The sequence below is a fragment of the Pyrgilauda ruficollis genome, unplaced genomic scaffold (genome assembly GCF_017590135.1).
Source record: "Pyrgilauda ruficollis isolate IOZ18807 unplaced genomic scaffold, ASM1759013v1 scaffold130, whole genome shotgun sequence".
In the NCBI taxonomy this organism is placed as follows: domain Eukaryota; kingdom Metazoa; phylum Chordata; class Aves; order Passeriformes; family Passeridae; genus Pyrgilauda; species Pyrgilauda ruficollis.
This window is the reverse complement of record NW_024511433.1, coordinates 70,698-84,627: the sequence shown is the minus strand read 5'-3', so window position 1 is coordinate 84,627 and position 13,930 is coordinate 70,698. Positions and strand designations below refer to the sequence as shown.

Below are 13,930 nucleotides of genomic sequence, written 5' to 3'. Positions count from 1 at the left end.
GCCCTCGGCCGCTCCTGCTCCGGTCGCCGCGACGGCCCAGGGAGACACAGCGGCGTGCCGCAGCCACCGAAATAAGCGAAAAAACACGTAAACAAAGTTGGGAGAAGGAGGCCGGGAGAAGCACGCCGGCGGCGCGGGCTGCGCGCGGGGCGCTGAGGAGGGCGCGCACAGGGACCCGCGCACGGGGCACGGCGCTCGCCGTCTGCCGCGGAGCCCGAGCCTTCTGCATGCCCTGCCTGCATGCCTTCTGCATGCCCTGCCGCGCCGGCCGGCCGGGAGCTGCTGCCCCGTGCTCCGGCGTAGTGCAGATCGAGGCTTTGTGCTGCTCGTCGGCTGGAAGGAAAATACCTGTTGGGGTTCTAACTCCCTCTGGCTCTGCCAGCAACTGATTTATCTCTGCCGCTGTTGGTTTCGCTGTCTTGAATTTCAAGACAAATACATTTTATTCGAGTGTTTTCTTTAAAAAACAAACAAACATACAACAAAACCCCACTCAAACACCCCAAACTCCAAAACTTCCTTTTAACTGTGGCATTGTGAAAGCATCATTCTAGCTTGACTTTTTTAGACTCCTTTCACCTCTCTGTGACTACCTTCCATTTGGAACAAATCCTTACATTTGCAACAGATCATAGGAAACTAAGAATCAGGAAAACAGTGTGTTAACATTGGAAGTATGCATGACAACCTTTTCTTTACTTATTATTTGTTATTTATAAATTTATTTTTGTCCAGCCAGACCTGTACAGAAATAACAGCACTTGAGAAGTTTTGTCAAATGCCAGCATTGATTAATTGTTTTCTGACAGCATAGCAAAAATATGTCTATGTAATATTGTACAGGTTGTGGATGCAGTGAGAGGTAGTGTAGAGATAAACATGCTTCCTTTGAAAATAGTTCTTGATAAGCATCCTTTCTTGACTAAAATAGAGTGGACTTATGGGGATACTAATTTGAAAGCATTCAATTGACATCAGTGCACTTTTTTTGTGCCTTTGCTTGCATTTTTCAGGTGAGACTGAGGTGTACCATGACAGGCATAAATATTTTCTTTACTTGGTGAAGTGCAAATATGCATGACTACTGCTAAAATTAAATCTGAAGGTCTCCCACTGAGCTACTTGTACCAGAGCATCAGACCCAAATCAGAAGGGTCACACTATGGGAAGTAATAGAGCAAAATCCAAATACCATCGCTAGTGAACTTTTCAATATAACAAGATGATCAGCAGTTCAGGGGAAACTTATAGGGGAGTAAAAGGAAAAAAACATAAGGTGTTATTTGAGAAGAAACTTTGCTCTAATAAACTTTGTTTAGAAGTAGATGCTGTCAAAACGTCCCTCTCAGGTGCTTTATCCGCACAAAATTCTACAATACAAGACATGGAACTTTCAGGAACAGAGAGGGAGGACCATGTGCAGGAAGTCTGGCATCTTCATTCTTTGTTATTTTGGCTTTGTACAAATGAGTTCTGTGTAGGAGAAGGAAAGCCAAGAATATCAGAAAAGGAACTGCAGAAGAATGTAACTATGTATTTTTCTTGTTTCATTGCAAGTCCTCTGTTTCTAATTATAAGCCAGCTGCTGAAGTGACTTCATTCAATAACCATTTTGATTTGATCCTGTCTACTCCTCTAGTCTGACTCACAGCTCCCAAACTCCAATCATCTATGTAATTCAAGAGAAACAGTATTCCAAAATATTAGATATTCCTTTTCCTTCTCAGAAAAATAACTCTTACCAAAAAAGGCCAAACTTATAAATACAATTTCATTTTTAATAAGTAAAACTTGCATTTCAAGAAAATAGAAGAAAAAGAGTTTTTGTATGTCACAACCTTCTTTCATAAACATGTTTGTATAATTTTCTCTTTTGTAGGCATATTAGTACAGTAAAGAGCAAACATTTTGTATTTCAGGTATACAAGAAATCTTGTGGACAATGGAAATGGAAAGTTCAACTTGATGATCTTGTGCTGGGGTGAAGGTCATGGCAGGTTTGTATTTAAAAACTATGATTTTATTTAATTTCCCCATATCTTTCACTGTCATACAAAATAGAGGAAAAATAAATCAGTCCTATGGGAGCTATCAGAAGGTGTCTGGAAAGTAAGCAGTGCAGAGCTCCTGTTAGTATAGCAGTCCTGAATATCTGCTGTAACTTTTGCAAGTTTGTACTCCATGGCCATTTGTGAAGCACTCTTTCAAAAATGGTTTGTTCTTCTACAAAAGCTAAGCTTCTCTACTGTCAGAGAAAATTTTTAGTTCCAGAGATACAGTGATAAAGATACAACCCTGTTAAACCATTCCCATATAACACCTGACCTCAGAAGCAGGACTAGGTGCAGTTTAAGTAGTCTTCATTCTCTCAGGGTGTTTAAATCTGCCTTTGTAGCAAGATGAGAAAAGTAGATTTGGATTAGGACTGCAGATAAAGAGGAGGGAGCCCCTTTCCAGAACTGTTTGGCTTTCTCTAGGTTCATGCATTCTTCCCTCAAAATGGATCATAATGCTGATGTGGCCTCTTGAGTCGTATGCATAGACTGCACACTTGGTTGTGTTGTCCTACACAACGTCAGGGCAGGATCCGTCTCTTGGAGGGTCTTTCACAAACTGTGGGCTAAAGCAAAAAATGCAATAGCAAATATGCAGGTTTTGGACCGAATATTCTCACATCTAAATAGAAAGCCTAAGGAGATGTTGGAACATTTTTGATTGTTTGTTGCAATTGATCATATACAGTATTCTTTAGGGGATGCCATAACATGATATTCAGAGCAATACAGGAACTGAACTCACCACCTCTACTCCTTCTAGGCTATTCCCACACAGCCTGTAATTTATGTTAAACTGTGTTCAAGTTGGAGGGGCATTTGTTACAGCTAGACTGAGACAAGTTGTTTTTGCTTCCTGCAAGAAGAAGGTCAGATTTTCTCATGTTATTTGGAAGGACCATGACAATGTGGCATTTGCAAAGTGTTCTGTGCCTGAAGCAAGCTCTGCTCTCTCAGCATCTCCTTTTGCAAGAAAACCTATTTTTTGTTGAATAAAAACATTAATGTACAAGTACCAAGTTTTTGATTGAAACTCATTAGAGCTGTACTTCAGAAGGTCAAATTCCCTCTTGTCCTTTGCCCCAGTCAGTGAAGAGCCCTTTCTTTGTCCTAATCCCGTTTACTTCTATAACACTTAGCCCTGTACTTAAAGAAAAATAAACCAATACTAAACTACATATCTAACCCATATGTAATCTCTAAATGTGGCAAATAAAATATGCTTCAGAGCAAGAAAGATCAAGAAAGCAAACAAATCCTACCAGATTTTGTTGGGTTTTAGTGTGAAAATGCCAGTGAAATTACAGCTTAGTATAGCTGGTTGTATTTAGTACTATCAGAGTGAGAAGTACAGCATTTTTTTTCAACAATGCATGTGAATCCCAGCAGTAAAGGGACCACAGAAATTAAGAAGCATTAGCTCATTTCTTCACGTTTTGGGAGTGAGCATGGTGGATTTGCAGAGATCAGGTATACTTGCAAGTTTATACCAGCCTCTTCCTGAGATCATGGTAGAAGCATTGTTTTATTTCTTGGAGAAGAGTTTTTGCCTTCTGGAGAAATTTTCAGCCCTACTCCTTTCTTCAGACTTTCTTTGAGTTTCTCCAAATCAAAGTCATAGGCTGACCAATATCTGACTCTTCTTCAAATCCTGTACGTGAACTTAGCTCAATATATTTCCATAGTAGCTGTTTAAGTAGACATCCCTTAATACACGTCCCTTGTGGAATGGAATTTCATTCTAAGGTTTTTGTCCCATACAATATGCTACGATGTCTGTCTTGCACTGAAATTAAATGTGCATATCACACTGAGTTTGGTTATTCTTTTTACATATATAGCAGTATCCATGATCACACTGACTCACACTGCTTTATGAAGATCCTCCAGGGAAATCTAAAGGAGACTCTCTTTGAATGGCCTGAGAAAAAAGGAAATGGTGAAATGACTAAGAAATCAGAACGAGTTTTGAGGGAAAATCAATGTGCCTACATTAACGGTAAGATATTAAGCTTGTTTTGACAACTATCTGTCCATGAGTCTTATTCCTAACAGAAGAGTTCATCTGCTTTTTAGTCTCCTACATTTAACAGTATAATACCTATAATACCTATGCCTTTATGCACAGTTTAAGAATGTGACTCTTTAGAGTCTGCACAAGCCTGTATCTAGATTGAGTAAAATAAAAAACTACAACAAAAATGTGCCTTTCACTCACTCTTAAAACATTGTAGCAAATGTTTCTAGCAATAATAATATTATACTGGATAGCTCCTCTAGTCCAAGCAGCCTTTAGTATTGTGCCCCTGATGATTATCTGGAATTGCTTGTAAACATAAACTTGCATGGCATTTTTTAAGAAATAAGAGAAGCAAAGTTTAGATAGCTTGATCACCCTTTTTTTTTTTTTTTTTTTGGTTCCCAAAGAAGTAATCCTTTTACTCAGTCATGGAAAATTTATGTTGAAAATGTAAAAGCTGTCTATGAAATAAATTGACCAGCTAGGAATAGAAACTTGTGACTGTGCTACTTCTTGTCCAAATCAACAAAAGGCTGTAGTGCTGTAGTGCTGAAGTGCAGTGTGAGCAAAACTGAAATTCCCAATCTACAAAAAGAAATACACAATGTTGAGAATGACTAAGATTCTATCAGTAAGGCTCTTTAAGTACCTAAATCCATGCCATCATCACATGTATCTGCAACTATTACCACCTTTGCTGGAGACCATCCTGGAGTTGCCAGGTGGGTGTAATGTGTGCTGGTGCTACGAAAGACCCTGCACATCGTGCCGGACCACTTTGAGTTCAACAGAACAAAGGTGAAGCAGCAGACAAGCAGGTCATCTTTATATGTCATGGGTTAAACACTGGAGAGCACACCTAGAGGGCCTGACCTTGGGAACTTCCCAGCTAGAGGGAGACTCGTGTTGGCTTAGGAACTTAGCCCGGGTGAGGGCACTGGGGAGAAAGACTGGTGTTCTGCAGCCCTCTGTTGAAGCTTTGCCATGCTAAATGGAAACACTGAATTGATAGGGCAGGAAATGCAAGAAGTGGCTTGACACATCTGCTGATGCTCCTGTGCCAGGGACATGGGTTCTCCATCTCAGTCAGGTTTCCCTACATATGCAGTTCTTACCAATGCAAACAACTGCAGACTGTGTGCATCTTACCCAAAGCTTTCTCAGCTCTTTAAAACAAATTTGGTATCCAGTTCTCTGAGGCTGTATGGATCTCTGCCATGTTTCATAACAGATGTTTTGGTTTAAAATGAACACGTTAAACAAGCAGAAGGAAAACACTGACAGTGTGTTGATTGCCATAACTACATTGATAGCAAGTGCCTTCATGATTCTACTGTGTGCTTCTTGATTGCTCTTGTATGTAAGGGTTAGAACCCTCTAAACTGTGTTTATTTGAGTTCCCCCATTAGATGAGCAAAGATTTAGGACTTTCCCCCCAGCTGCTATGTCCTCTATTTAGATAAAGTACGTTAACAACACTTAGTGCTTCCAATCAGAGTTAGGAATGTACTCATGACTCTCAGGGTACCATAGCTATGTTGCACAATACACGTCCAGGTATTATATAACAAATTCAAGTACAAAGGCCTGAGCTGTTTTTACAGCAGGGTCATAAATTAAATTCAAGGTTTCTCTTAAATAACTCAAAACCTCCATTTTAGTGTAGAATGGACATGGTTTGTTTCACGGATGTGATTCTTCATACCTTACATTTTTCTGTAATAGCTTGATTATGCTTACTATTCAGTCATGATTGGAAGTGTGCTGGTCAGTATTGATTAGTCACTTTATAGGAAAGAGAAAACAAATGAAAAATGTGTTCTCCAAACCAATATACTGGAAGGATTAATTAGGAAAAAGATGCCTGCACTAGAAGACACCATATGTCTGCCCATAAGTCCATGCCCCAAATGCATATAGCTGACTTTTAATATGACTGATATCCTTGTTACTTGTAAAGAATTAGCAGCACAAAAGCTTTTGCCCCATTCCTGCTTCTGAAGCATGTATGGCAACAGCTTTCCTAGGAAAGTAAATGAGCTTGAAGTCCTTTGAGAATGAGAGCTAGAAAAATACTTATGGTATGGTCTTCCTTAATTTTCTTGGGATTTCTGTTTATCCTGTGGCAGACAATCTAGAAATTACATGAACTGTGGAAGGCAACAACATGTTTTGAATTACCAGTGTATTTAGGAATCTGAGCTAGAGAACAGCAGTAAAATTCCTTGTACTGAGTTACTTGTTGTCCATAGAAGTGTGTGGCCATGCCTATTTGCTCATGAGTTACAGTTTAAAAAGCATTTTGTCCAGGCAACTGAGATCTCATTGGATCTTCCTGCTAACACACCCTCTTTCTGCCATTTTTTGCCTTTGCTGGTGTAGACTCCATTGGCCTGCACCGTGTGGAGAACATAAGCCACACAGAGCCTGCTGTTAGCCTGCATTTGTACAGCCCACCCTTCAACACCTGTAACACCTTTGATCAGAGGACTGGGCATAAGCACAAAGTCACGATGACCTTCTACAGCCAGTTTGGAGAAAGGACTGTCTGTGTAAGTACAAGATGAGGCTCTCCTCGCTCGGACCCGGGCTCTGAGCCCTGTGGGGACAGCCATAAGGGGCTGCCCTGCTGCTGCATAGGCTGCAGTGGCTCTGCCCCGGGACAGGCAGAGGGGTCAGCGCCTCTAGGATCAGATAAAACCTGTTTCCAAGTACTGTTTGATTGGTCGAGTTGCACTTCCCTTATGTGGAGTTCCCTGTTTCGTAGCCTTCCTCTCCTTCTGAGCAGAGAGGATTAATGAGACCTGCTACTAAGTAAGCACCTTCAGGCAGCAAATGATGGTAAATACAACCTAGCCCATGGAAAGTGTGAAGTAGCTACATTGTTTTGGCCAGCGTTAGTCAGGTGTGATGTTTCCTGCCTAAACTGTCCTGCCAAAAAGGATCACATTTCAAGAGGTTTTAAACCTTGTATCTTACTGTAAATACTTCTTTAATCAATTCAATTCTTCAGAATCACAATATTCACAGAGTAATACTTGCTCTGAGAGTAAGAGTAGACCAATTGTCTGTTGTCTCCATTCTTGGGCAATGGCATGAGAGTTTATTTGGATAGGAAAGAAATCTTAAGACCATTTTTGGAGCAACCAAGCTGGAACATGTGGAAGAGGCTAACAGGGTTTCAGCACTATTCCTTGCATTGGGAAAAATAGCTGCTTACCTGTGAAGAAAAGACTGATTCTGGATGTTCAGCCACAGATGTTCAAACACTGTTTAGTTTTGCTTAATACTGAACTCTTTCGTTTTCCTTGAAGGCAGAAATTCAGTGCTCAGGAGTTTCCTAGAGTGAGTCCTTAGTCAGATCAATTTAAAGTTTTATATAGTTGTCAAGTACCATGTAAATTATTTCTCTGAAGCCTGCCACAATACCAAACAGCTGAAACACGAATTTTGGCCTTCCCAAGTTTGAAAAGTCCTTGAGAAATAAATTTGAATTTATAGTTCAGATTTTAAAGGGTAATTAACATGGAAGAATTCTGAACAAAATTAAAGCAAGGATTCAGTGCTTGTTTTCTTTCTTTTTGTTTTAAGTCTTTATTGAATATTTAGTACATAAGATAGTAAGTGAGACTAGGCATTTTGGCTTGGAGTGTTTCCCTACTCTGGTCTGTAACCATCTGGCAGTGTTTTCACCATTTATGGGGCAGTGGATCTGGCATCTGGCTTACAGGAAAGAGCTAAATCTTAATCATTGGATCTCTTTCATGAATTCCTCTAAATGGAATTCCATTAAAGAAGAAGGTGGTAGAAAGTTGGACCATTCAGCTGCCTAAAATGATTTCATGCTACAAAAACCTTCTGACCTCAGTGACTTGGTTTCTGGAGAACAGACTGGAAAAGCAAACTTTCTTCTGCTTACCAGATCACAGAAGAACGCAGGGAGGTAGAAATATATAAATTATAAATACCAAGAGAGTAATGTAAAGTATATTTGTGTGTCTTTTATGAGTGAGCAGATCGGCCGAACAAAAGCACATTCAGTTCTTCCTCTTTGTCTTAATTATTTTATAGGTAAAAGAGACATGTAAATCCCTTGTGATTTCTGGCCTCTGGCCATGATGAAGTCTTGATTAACTAACTCTTCGGGAAATACACAACAAGTTATATAGGCTTAATAAATAAAATAATGTGTGTGTCAAAGGACTTGCCCATGGGAGTAACTGCATAGTTCAAGTACAAACCATGAGAATACTGATAGGAAAGTTCACTGACAGAAAACTGATTTTGGCTTGGGTGTCACAGCCCGCCAGTTTCTTCTGCCAGGAATTTTGCCGGGGGATGCGGTATCTGTTTGCAGCCTGCCTTCCAAGCTGGACATTCCAGCAGTTTCTGTCAAAATGAAGTAGAGCAGGCTATTGGGGAGACAAGACAGCCTGAAGGAGGAAGCAGTCCTCAGCAGTCCCTTTTGCCATGAGCTTACTCATGGTCACCCAGAGCCGACAGACAGGGTGACTTTGTCAGGCACGTAGTGCCTTCCACAAAACCCTGGCAAGGAGCACTGAAAACATACACTCCAAGTATTTTTAGGACCTACTCTGAGAACAAAGGTCTACAACGAGACCACGAAATAGGCAGTGACAGTTTCTTTCCTTAAAGCAACCTCTCCTCTTTCCTTTTAGGCTACAGGAGTGCCGCAGGAGAACAACTGAGAAGCATCGGCATGCATTTGCGTAAGACCTGCTGAATGTTTAACCAGGGACAGAAGACTTGCATGGCTAAGGCTGACAGCCAGATCCATTTCATTACTTGTACATGGGAGTACACTAGGGCAGCCTTCAGACTGCACACAGTTTCCTCAAGCAAATGCCAATTATGGGACACTGAGCTAACTAGTGCCATAACCTGCTTCAGAGGTTAGATGCCTTTTCTTAGGCTCCTGTTAGAATTAAGTAGTTGGATGTCTAATTATAGTGCCTTTTAAACTCCACCTTGGATATCACACTGAGAATATCAGAAATAGGATTTTTAAACATCATCTGATTCTTCTCAATAAACCTATGGGGATGTATGCTCTCAATGTAGTTAGTAACTATGTAAACTTCTAAGCTTCCAGTCACTTGTACCTATGGGTAGTACAGTAGATACAACTAATAGCAGTGCCTTTTTTTTAATTAAGTCTTTTAGGTTTTAATGCTTTAGGCCATCTTGATAGCTTTGTGCATTTTTTTTACCTTTTTTTTTTTTTTACAATTTAATTTGTCAGATACTGTTTTAAATAGGAACAGAGAAATGCTTCATGCATGATGATTTTCAAAACTGATTGCACAGAGATTTGACTTTTAAGAAGACTAATCATACTTAATTCAGCTAATGTCCAGTTTCCAAAGTATTCTGTGTAACTAATGAGGAAGAAAACTGAAATAAAACTGGTTTTCCGCACTGATTTCAGAGTTTTCAGCATTTTTTTCACTGTAACTAAAATACTCATCACACTTTACCAAAATCCACATTCCTCATGAAATCTTTTCCAAGTAATGCACTGTTAGAAAAGATTTTTAAAAGCTGGCAGTATGTCAAACATGCAAAGAATCCTGACTCAAATTAAGTTAGGGGGGAGTTCTGTCACTGAGTGTGCTGATGTTTAGTTTTATCCTCCAGATTTAGTCACAGGGAAAGAACATTCTTGAAAAGAGTTAGCTGTAATTAAACATATAAAAGTCAGCAAAACTGAGTGCATGGAGGCTATTTCATTCATTTAATGCAGTTAATAACATATTCTCAAGTAGGGAATGTGTAGCAATTCTCCAAGTCTTGTAGGTGACTGCTGGTTAGTCAGACAGCAGTTTAAATCTTATCAGTATTGGGTTGAGTCACATATTTCCCTTTGTATTGACAAGCCCAGAAAATATTTACTTTATGAGACCCCATTTCCAGAGAAGCCGTGTCAGATTTTTAGAAAATGTTTGAGCAGTGTAAGTTTTTTTGAATGAACCTATGCCTTGTTGTGAGAGTGTGACAGCATGAAAAATGAGCTGAGGCTGGCAGTCTGGCTGTCCTGCTCATGCAGGGTCATCTACAACAGATTGCTCAGGACTATGCCTAGTTAGATTTTGAGTATCTACAAGGACCGAGGCACTACAGCCTCTCTGGGCTTTAGGTGTTTTATCACCTTTACAGTAAAAAAGGCTTATGTTTACACAAAATGTCTTGCATTTCAGTTTGCATGCAGTGCTTTTTGTTATCCTCATCCTTCCTGCAGAAAATAAGCAGTTTCACTTAACTAACTTCAATTATAGCATATTAATCAGGCTTTTGCTTACTAGGTAGAATTAAAGAACAAACTTTACATCTTGTAGACCACATGTTCAGTCGGGCCAGGGGTAATGGAAGATCAGGGAGACAGCCAAGAAGGCACACTAGATGAGAGCAGCTAGCTGTTCTAGGATGCACACACACAGAACCCCAGCTAGTCACTCATATGCCTGGCAAATGGGACAGAGGAAATACAGACAGAAGTGCTAACAAAAATCTACATGAGTTGTCCCAAGTACCATCTAGCCACAGTAAGCATGATATCATGCATCACATAGCATAATCCAGGAATTAAGGTGTTTCAGAAGAAGGTAGCTACTGGGGAGTTGTGTCCTCTATACCTCAACATATCGGAGGTAGCCTGCCCAACATAAAGGGTACAAATACAGGAAACCTCAAAAGAAATGTTTAATTAGGTCCAGAGCCCTTAGAACACATACCACAGCCACTACATTTGCTACTTCCTAAGCATTAGCTAAGCATCAGGTGCTCTGAACAGCACAAGCATAAAGCTACTACTTACTAATAGCAATATTCAGTCAACAAATATCAAGTAATATAATGAGAAGCATAATCACCTTTTCACTCACACAAATATGCTCGTATAACTTGTGCTGGTTTAGAACACAGGAACCAGTAATGGCAAAATAGTATTTGCACAGTATTATGGCTGAACAGCCAAGGTATTAAATCTTCTAGCACATGAATGGACCTTAGCTTTGGAATAGTGGCCATCTGATGAGGTAGCAATATGCTGTAGGCTAACAATTAGATTTCATTGGGCAATGAACAGATGTTAAGCATTTCATATGCTTTTACCTGAAAGGTGCTATTCAGTGTCACTGTAAATTGGAGAGTTTAACATTAGCCTGAATTACTGCTAAGACCTTTACACAGTGTGAGATACTGCCTCAAATCATCCAGGGTGGTAACAACAGGAGGAACTCAGCCTAAATATGATTTGATGCATTAACCAAGACTTCAGTGAAGGAAATGCAACAGAAAGACAAAGGGAGGCAAAGTAATGCCAGGAGTGGAGTGAAACGCAATATCTACATAAATTCAGCATATTCCAAGGGTGTGGTGTTTTTGGTTTGGAGTGTTGGTGTTACTAAAAATTTAGCAAGAAGAGAAACTGCTTATCAAAGACATGTTTGAGATGGGAAGGTTCTATAGCCAAGAGTCACTGGGAAGTCATGTTCCATGTGCAAGGGAAAAGATGACAATGGGGGCTCTTCAGGAAAGGAAAGGCCTTCTCAGTTAATTTGGCTGCGGCTGACAAGGGCTAGATACAATGAAGCTACAGACATATAGCAATGTTTGAGGGGAGGTTCAGTTATGTATAAACAGCAAGTGAGCGGTTCTTTTGCTTCATATGCTGAGGTCTGGGACCTCTAAAGCCTCTAGCAGAAATTGTTTCTCAAAGAGGGTCCCTTGCTGCCCAAAGGGTTTCTTAATGTTCTTGCGGATAATTGAGCCTGGAGTTACTTTGTGTCTAACTCACTACAAAATCTTGCCACACACAAATCAGTTTAATTTTTTATTTAAGCCTTGAGTCTCTTGATGTTTGAACATTGTTCATCATTGTCCATTGTTGATGTATAGAGAAGCACAGAACCAAAATCCACCCTATATATAACCCTCCTTTCATTACAGTTTTTTTTTTTTCCTTAAACCACAAAGATACAAGATGTGCTATTCACTAGCTAGTCCCTTGTAGTTATTTTTTTCACATTCCTCTCATCACTGAGAGAAAGCTGTGTTGCAAGAATATAGCCTTCCCAAGGGTAAAAGAGGTGACCTGCCTACAGTAACTGTTTGCAGAGACAAACAGAACAAATCAAGCAGAAGCTCAGGGCTTTTCAACCATACCACATACTCTGCTCTTGCCGATTTAGCTCATGAAAGATTTCACTGTCCTTGAATGTCAGTCTTATGTTCTGTGAATAGAGAGTAATTCCATTCACTGTGTCTAGTACAGGAAACAAAACAACCATGAATAAACTGTGCAGGTCTTCAAGACTAGCTCTGACACTTGTAGCTCTTGTGAAGCTTTAGTCAATAATTTAATCTCAAATCTTTGAACCCTGTGGTGCTTAAGATTACAGAAAATTTCTTCAGGGACGAATGACCCCCAAAACAGGCACAGACAAACTTTTCTGACCTATTTGGTCTTTTGTGCATGCCACACAGAAACATTTGAGGGGTTTTTCAAAAAGTAATGAAAACATCTTATGCCTTTTCCAGATCTGTCTCCCCTTTGCTTTTACTCTCTAATTCACTTGGAAACTTTGGTACAGACAGGTAAGTACATTATTTTCTCTTAAAACTTAACTTCTTGACATTTAAGGTGTACCTCCTTCCTCTCTCACTGCAGGCTGAAAGGAACACATAATGTTAAAATCAACTATTTGCAATTCAGTTCCCAGCAGGAAAAAAATGTATCTTGAACCACAAAGATAAAGTGTATATGCTCTTCACTGACTTGTGCTTTGGTTTATTTTTCATGTCTTCTATTCTTTCAGCCCCCTGTGATTCCTCCCAGGCTTAGTTTAGCTGTTTGGTTGACATGTGGAGATGAACATTTTAAAACATGAGGGATACATGTGATTTAATGATATTTCTTAGGAGATGAAACACTTTTATTTCTTTAATTCATAATGATTAGAGGAACAGCATAAGAGGATTGTGTGGCACATGCTACCCTGATCTGGCCAGTTTCCCTGAGAGCCATGGATCACATGAATCACAAAGCTACCATGAGCAAAATATACTGCCTGACCAGAAAGCAAAATTTCTGCTGCAAAGGACAGCTCCCACTCATATTCAGAATCAGATCCTCAGGATCTCTTGGTTTTCTTTTTTGTTTGTTTTTGTTTCTGTTTTGTTTGCTTTATAAAACCACACTGTCAGTGCAAAGCAATTTAATTTTCATTGTAAGTCACTGTCTTGTGAAGCTCTGTGAGTCACAGTTAGAGAAAGAATCCTCCTCTCCCTAGCTGAAAAGATGCCCCAGCAAAACATGCCCTGTTAACTATGAGCACTCTGATCAAATAAGGTTCCTGAAAAAATGCTTCTTCCCTTGTTTCAATCTGCAGACAGGTATACAGCTTTTCCATTAAGAAAATTACTAGAATTGCTGTGTGAGTGCTTGGAGCCGGATGCAGAGACCTCCTGTTGATCACTCTCTCAGTGGATGGCCCTGAAGGTGCATGTCCTAAGCATAAGGACAGGCATTTCTGAGGTGCAGAAATAGTTCTGGACATTAAAGAACTACTCTGTAAATGCTGATGGTCTGTTGCTACTGCAATGACCAAGTTCATTTGAGGTCTGGTTACATATGCTTGTAGAGCTCATGGTTTGAACCTTTCACTGGAATATTGAAAAAAAACCTACTGGAGGCACCCAGACCTGTGGCATGTATTTATTCCTCTGGCATAGCTAGGGCTCGGAATGAGCCTGAGATTGCTTGTAGAAGAATATTTACCAAGGACATTCATAGGAAGAAAACAAGCACTTGAAAAAGTTTTCTTCATAGGAAATG

General features: G+C 39.9%; 1 protein-coding gene across 2 annotated transcripts in view; it reads left to right on the top strand.

The window, feature by feature from the left end:
- Nucleotides 1-9,517, top strand: part of CDO1 (cysteine dioxygenase type 1) — a 20,498-nt gene extending 10,981 nt beyond the window's left edge. For both annotated transcript variants that reach the window (XM_041459088.1, XM_041459086.1), the window contains exons 2-5: nt 1,920-1,997; nt 3,896-4,053; nt 6,457-6,626; nt 8,754-9,517. In XM_041459088.1, the coding sequence (XP_041315022.1) occupies nt 1,966-1,997; nt 3,896-4,053; nt 6,457-6,626; nt 8,754-8,783 (390 nt within the window). In that variant the 5' untranslated portion in view covers nt 1,920-1,965 and the 3' untranslated portion in view covers nt 8,784-9,517. The remainder of the gene's footprint in view (nt 1-1,919; nt 1,998-3,895; nt 4,054-6,456; nt 6,627-8,753) is intronic.
- The last annotated feature ends 4,413 nt before the right edge of the window (nt 9,518-13,930 follow it).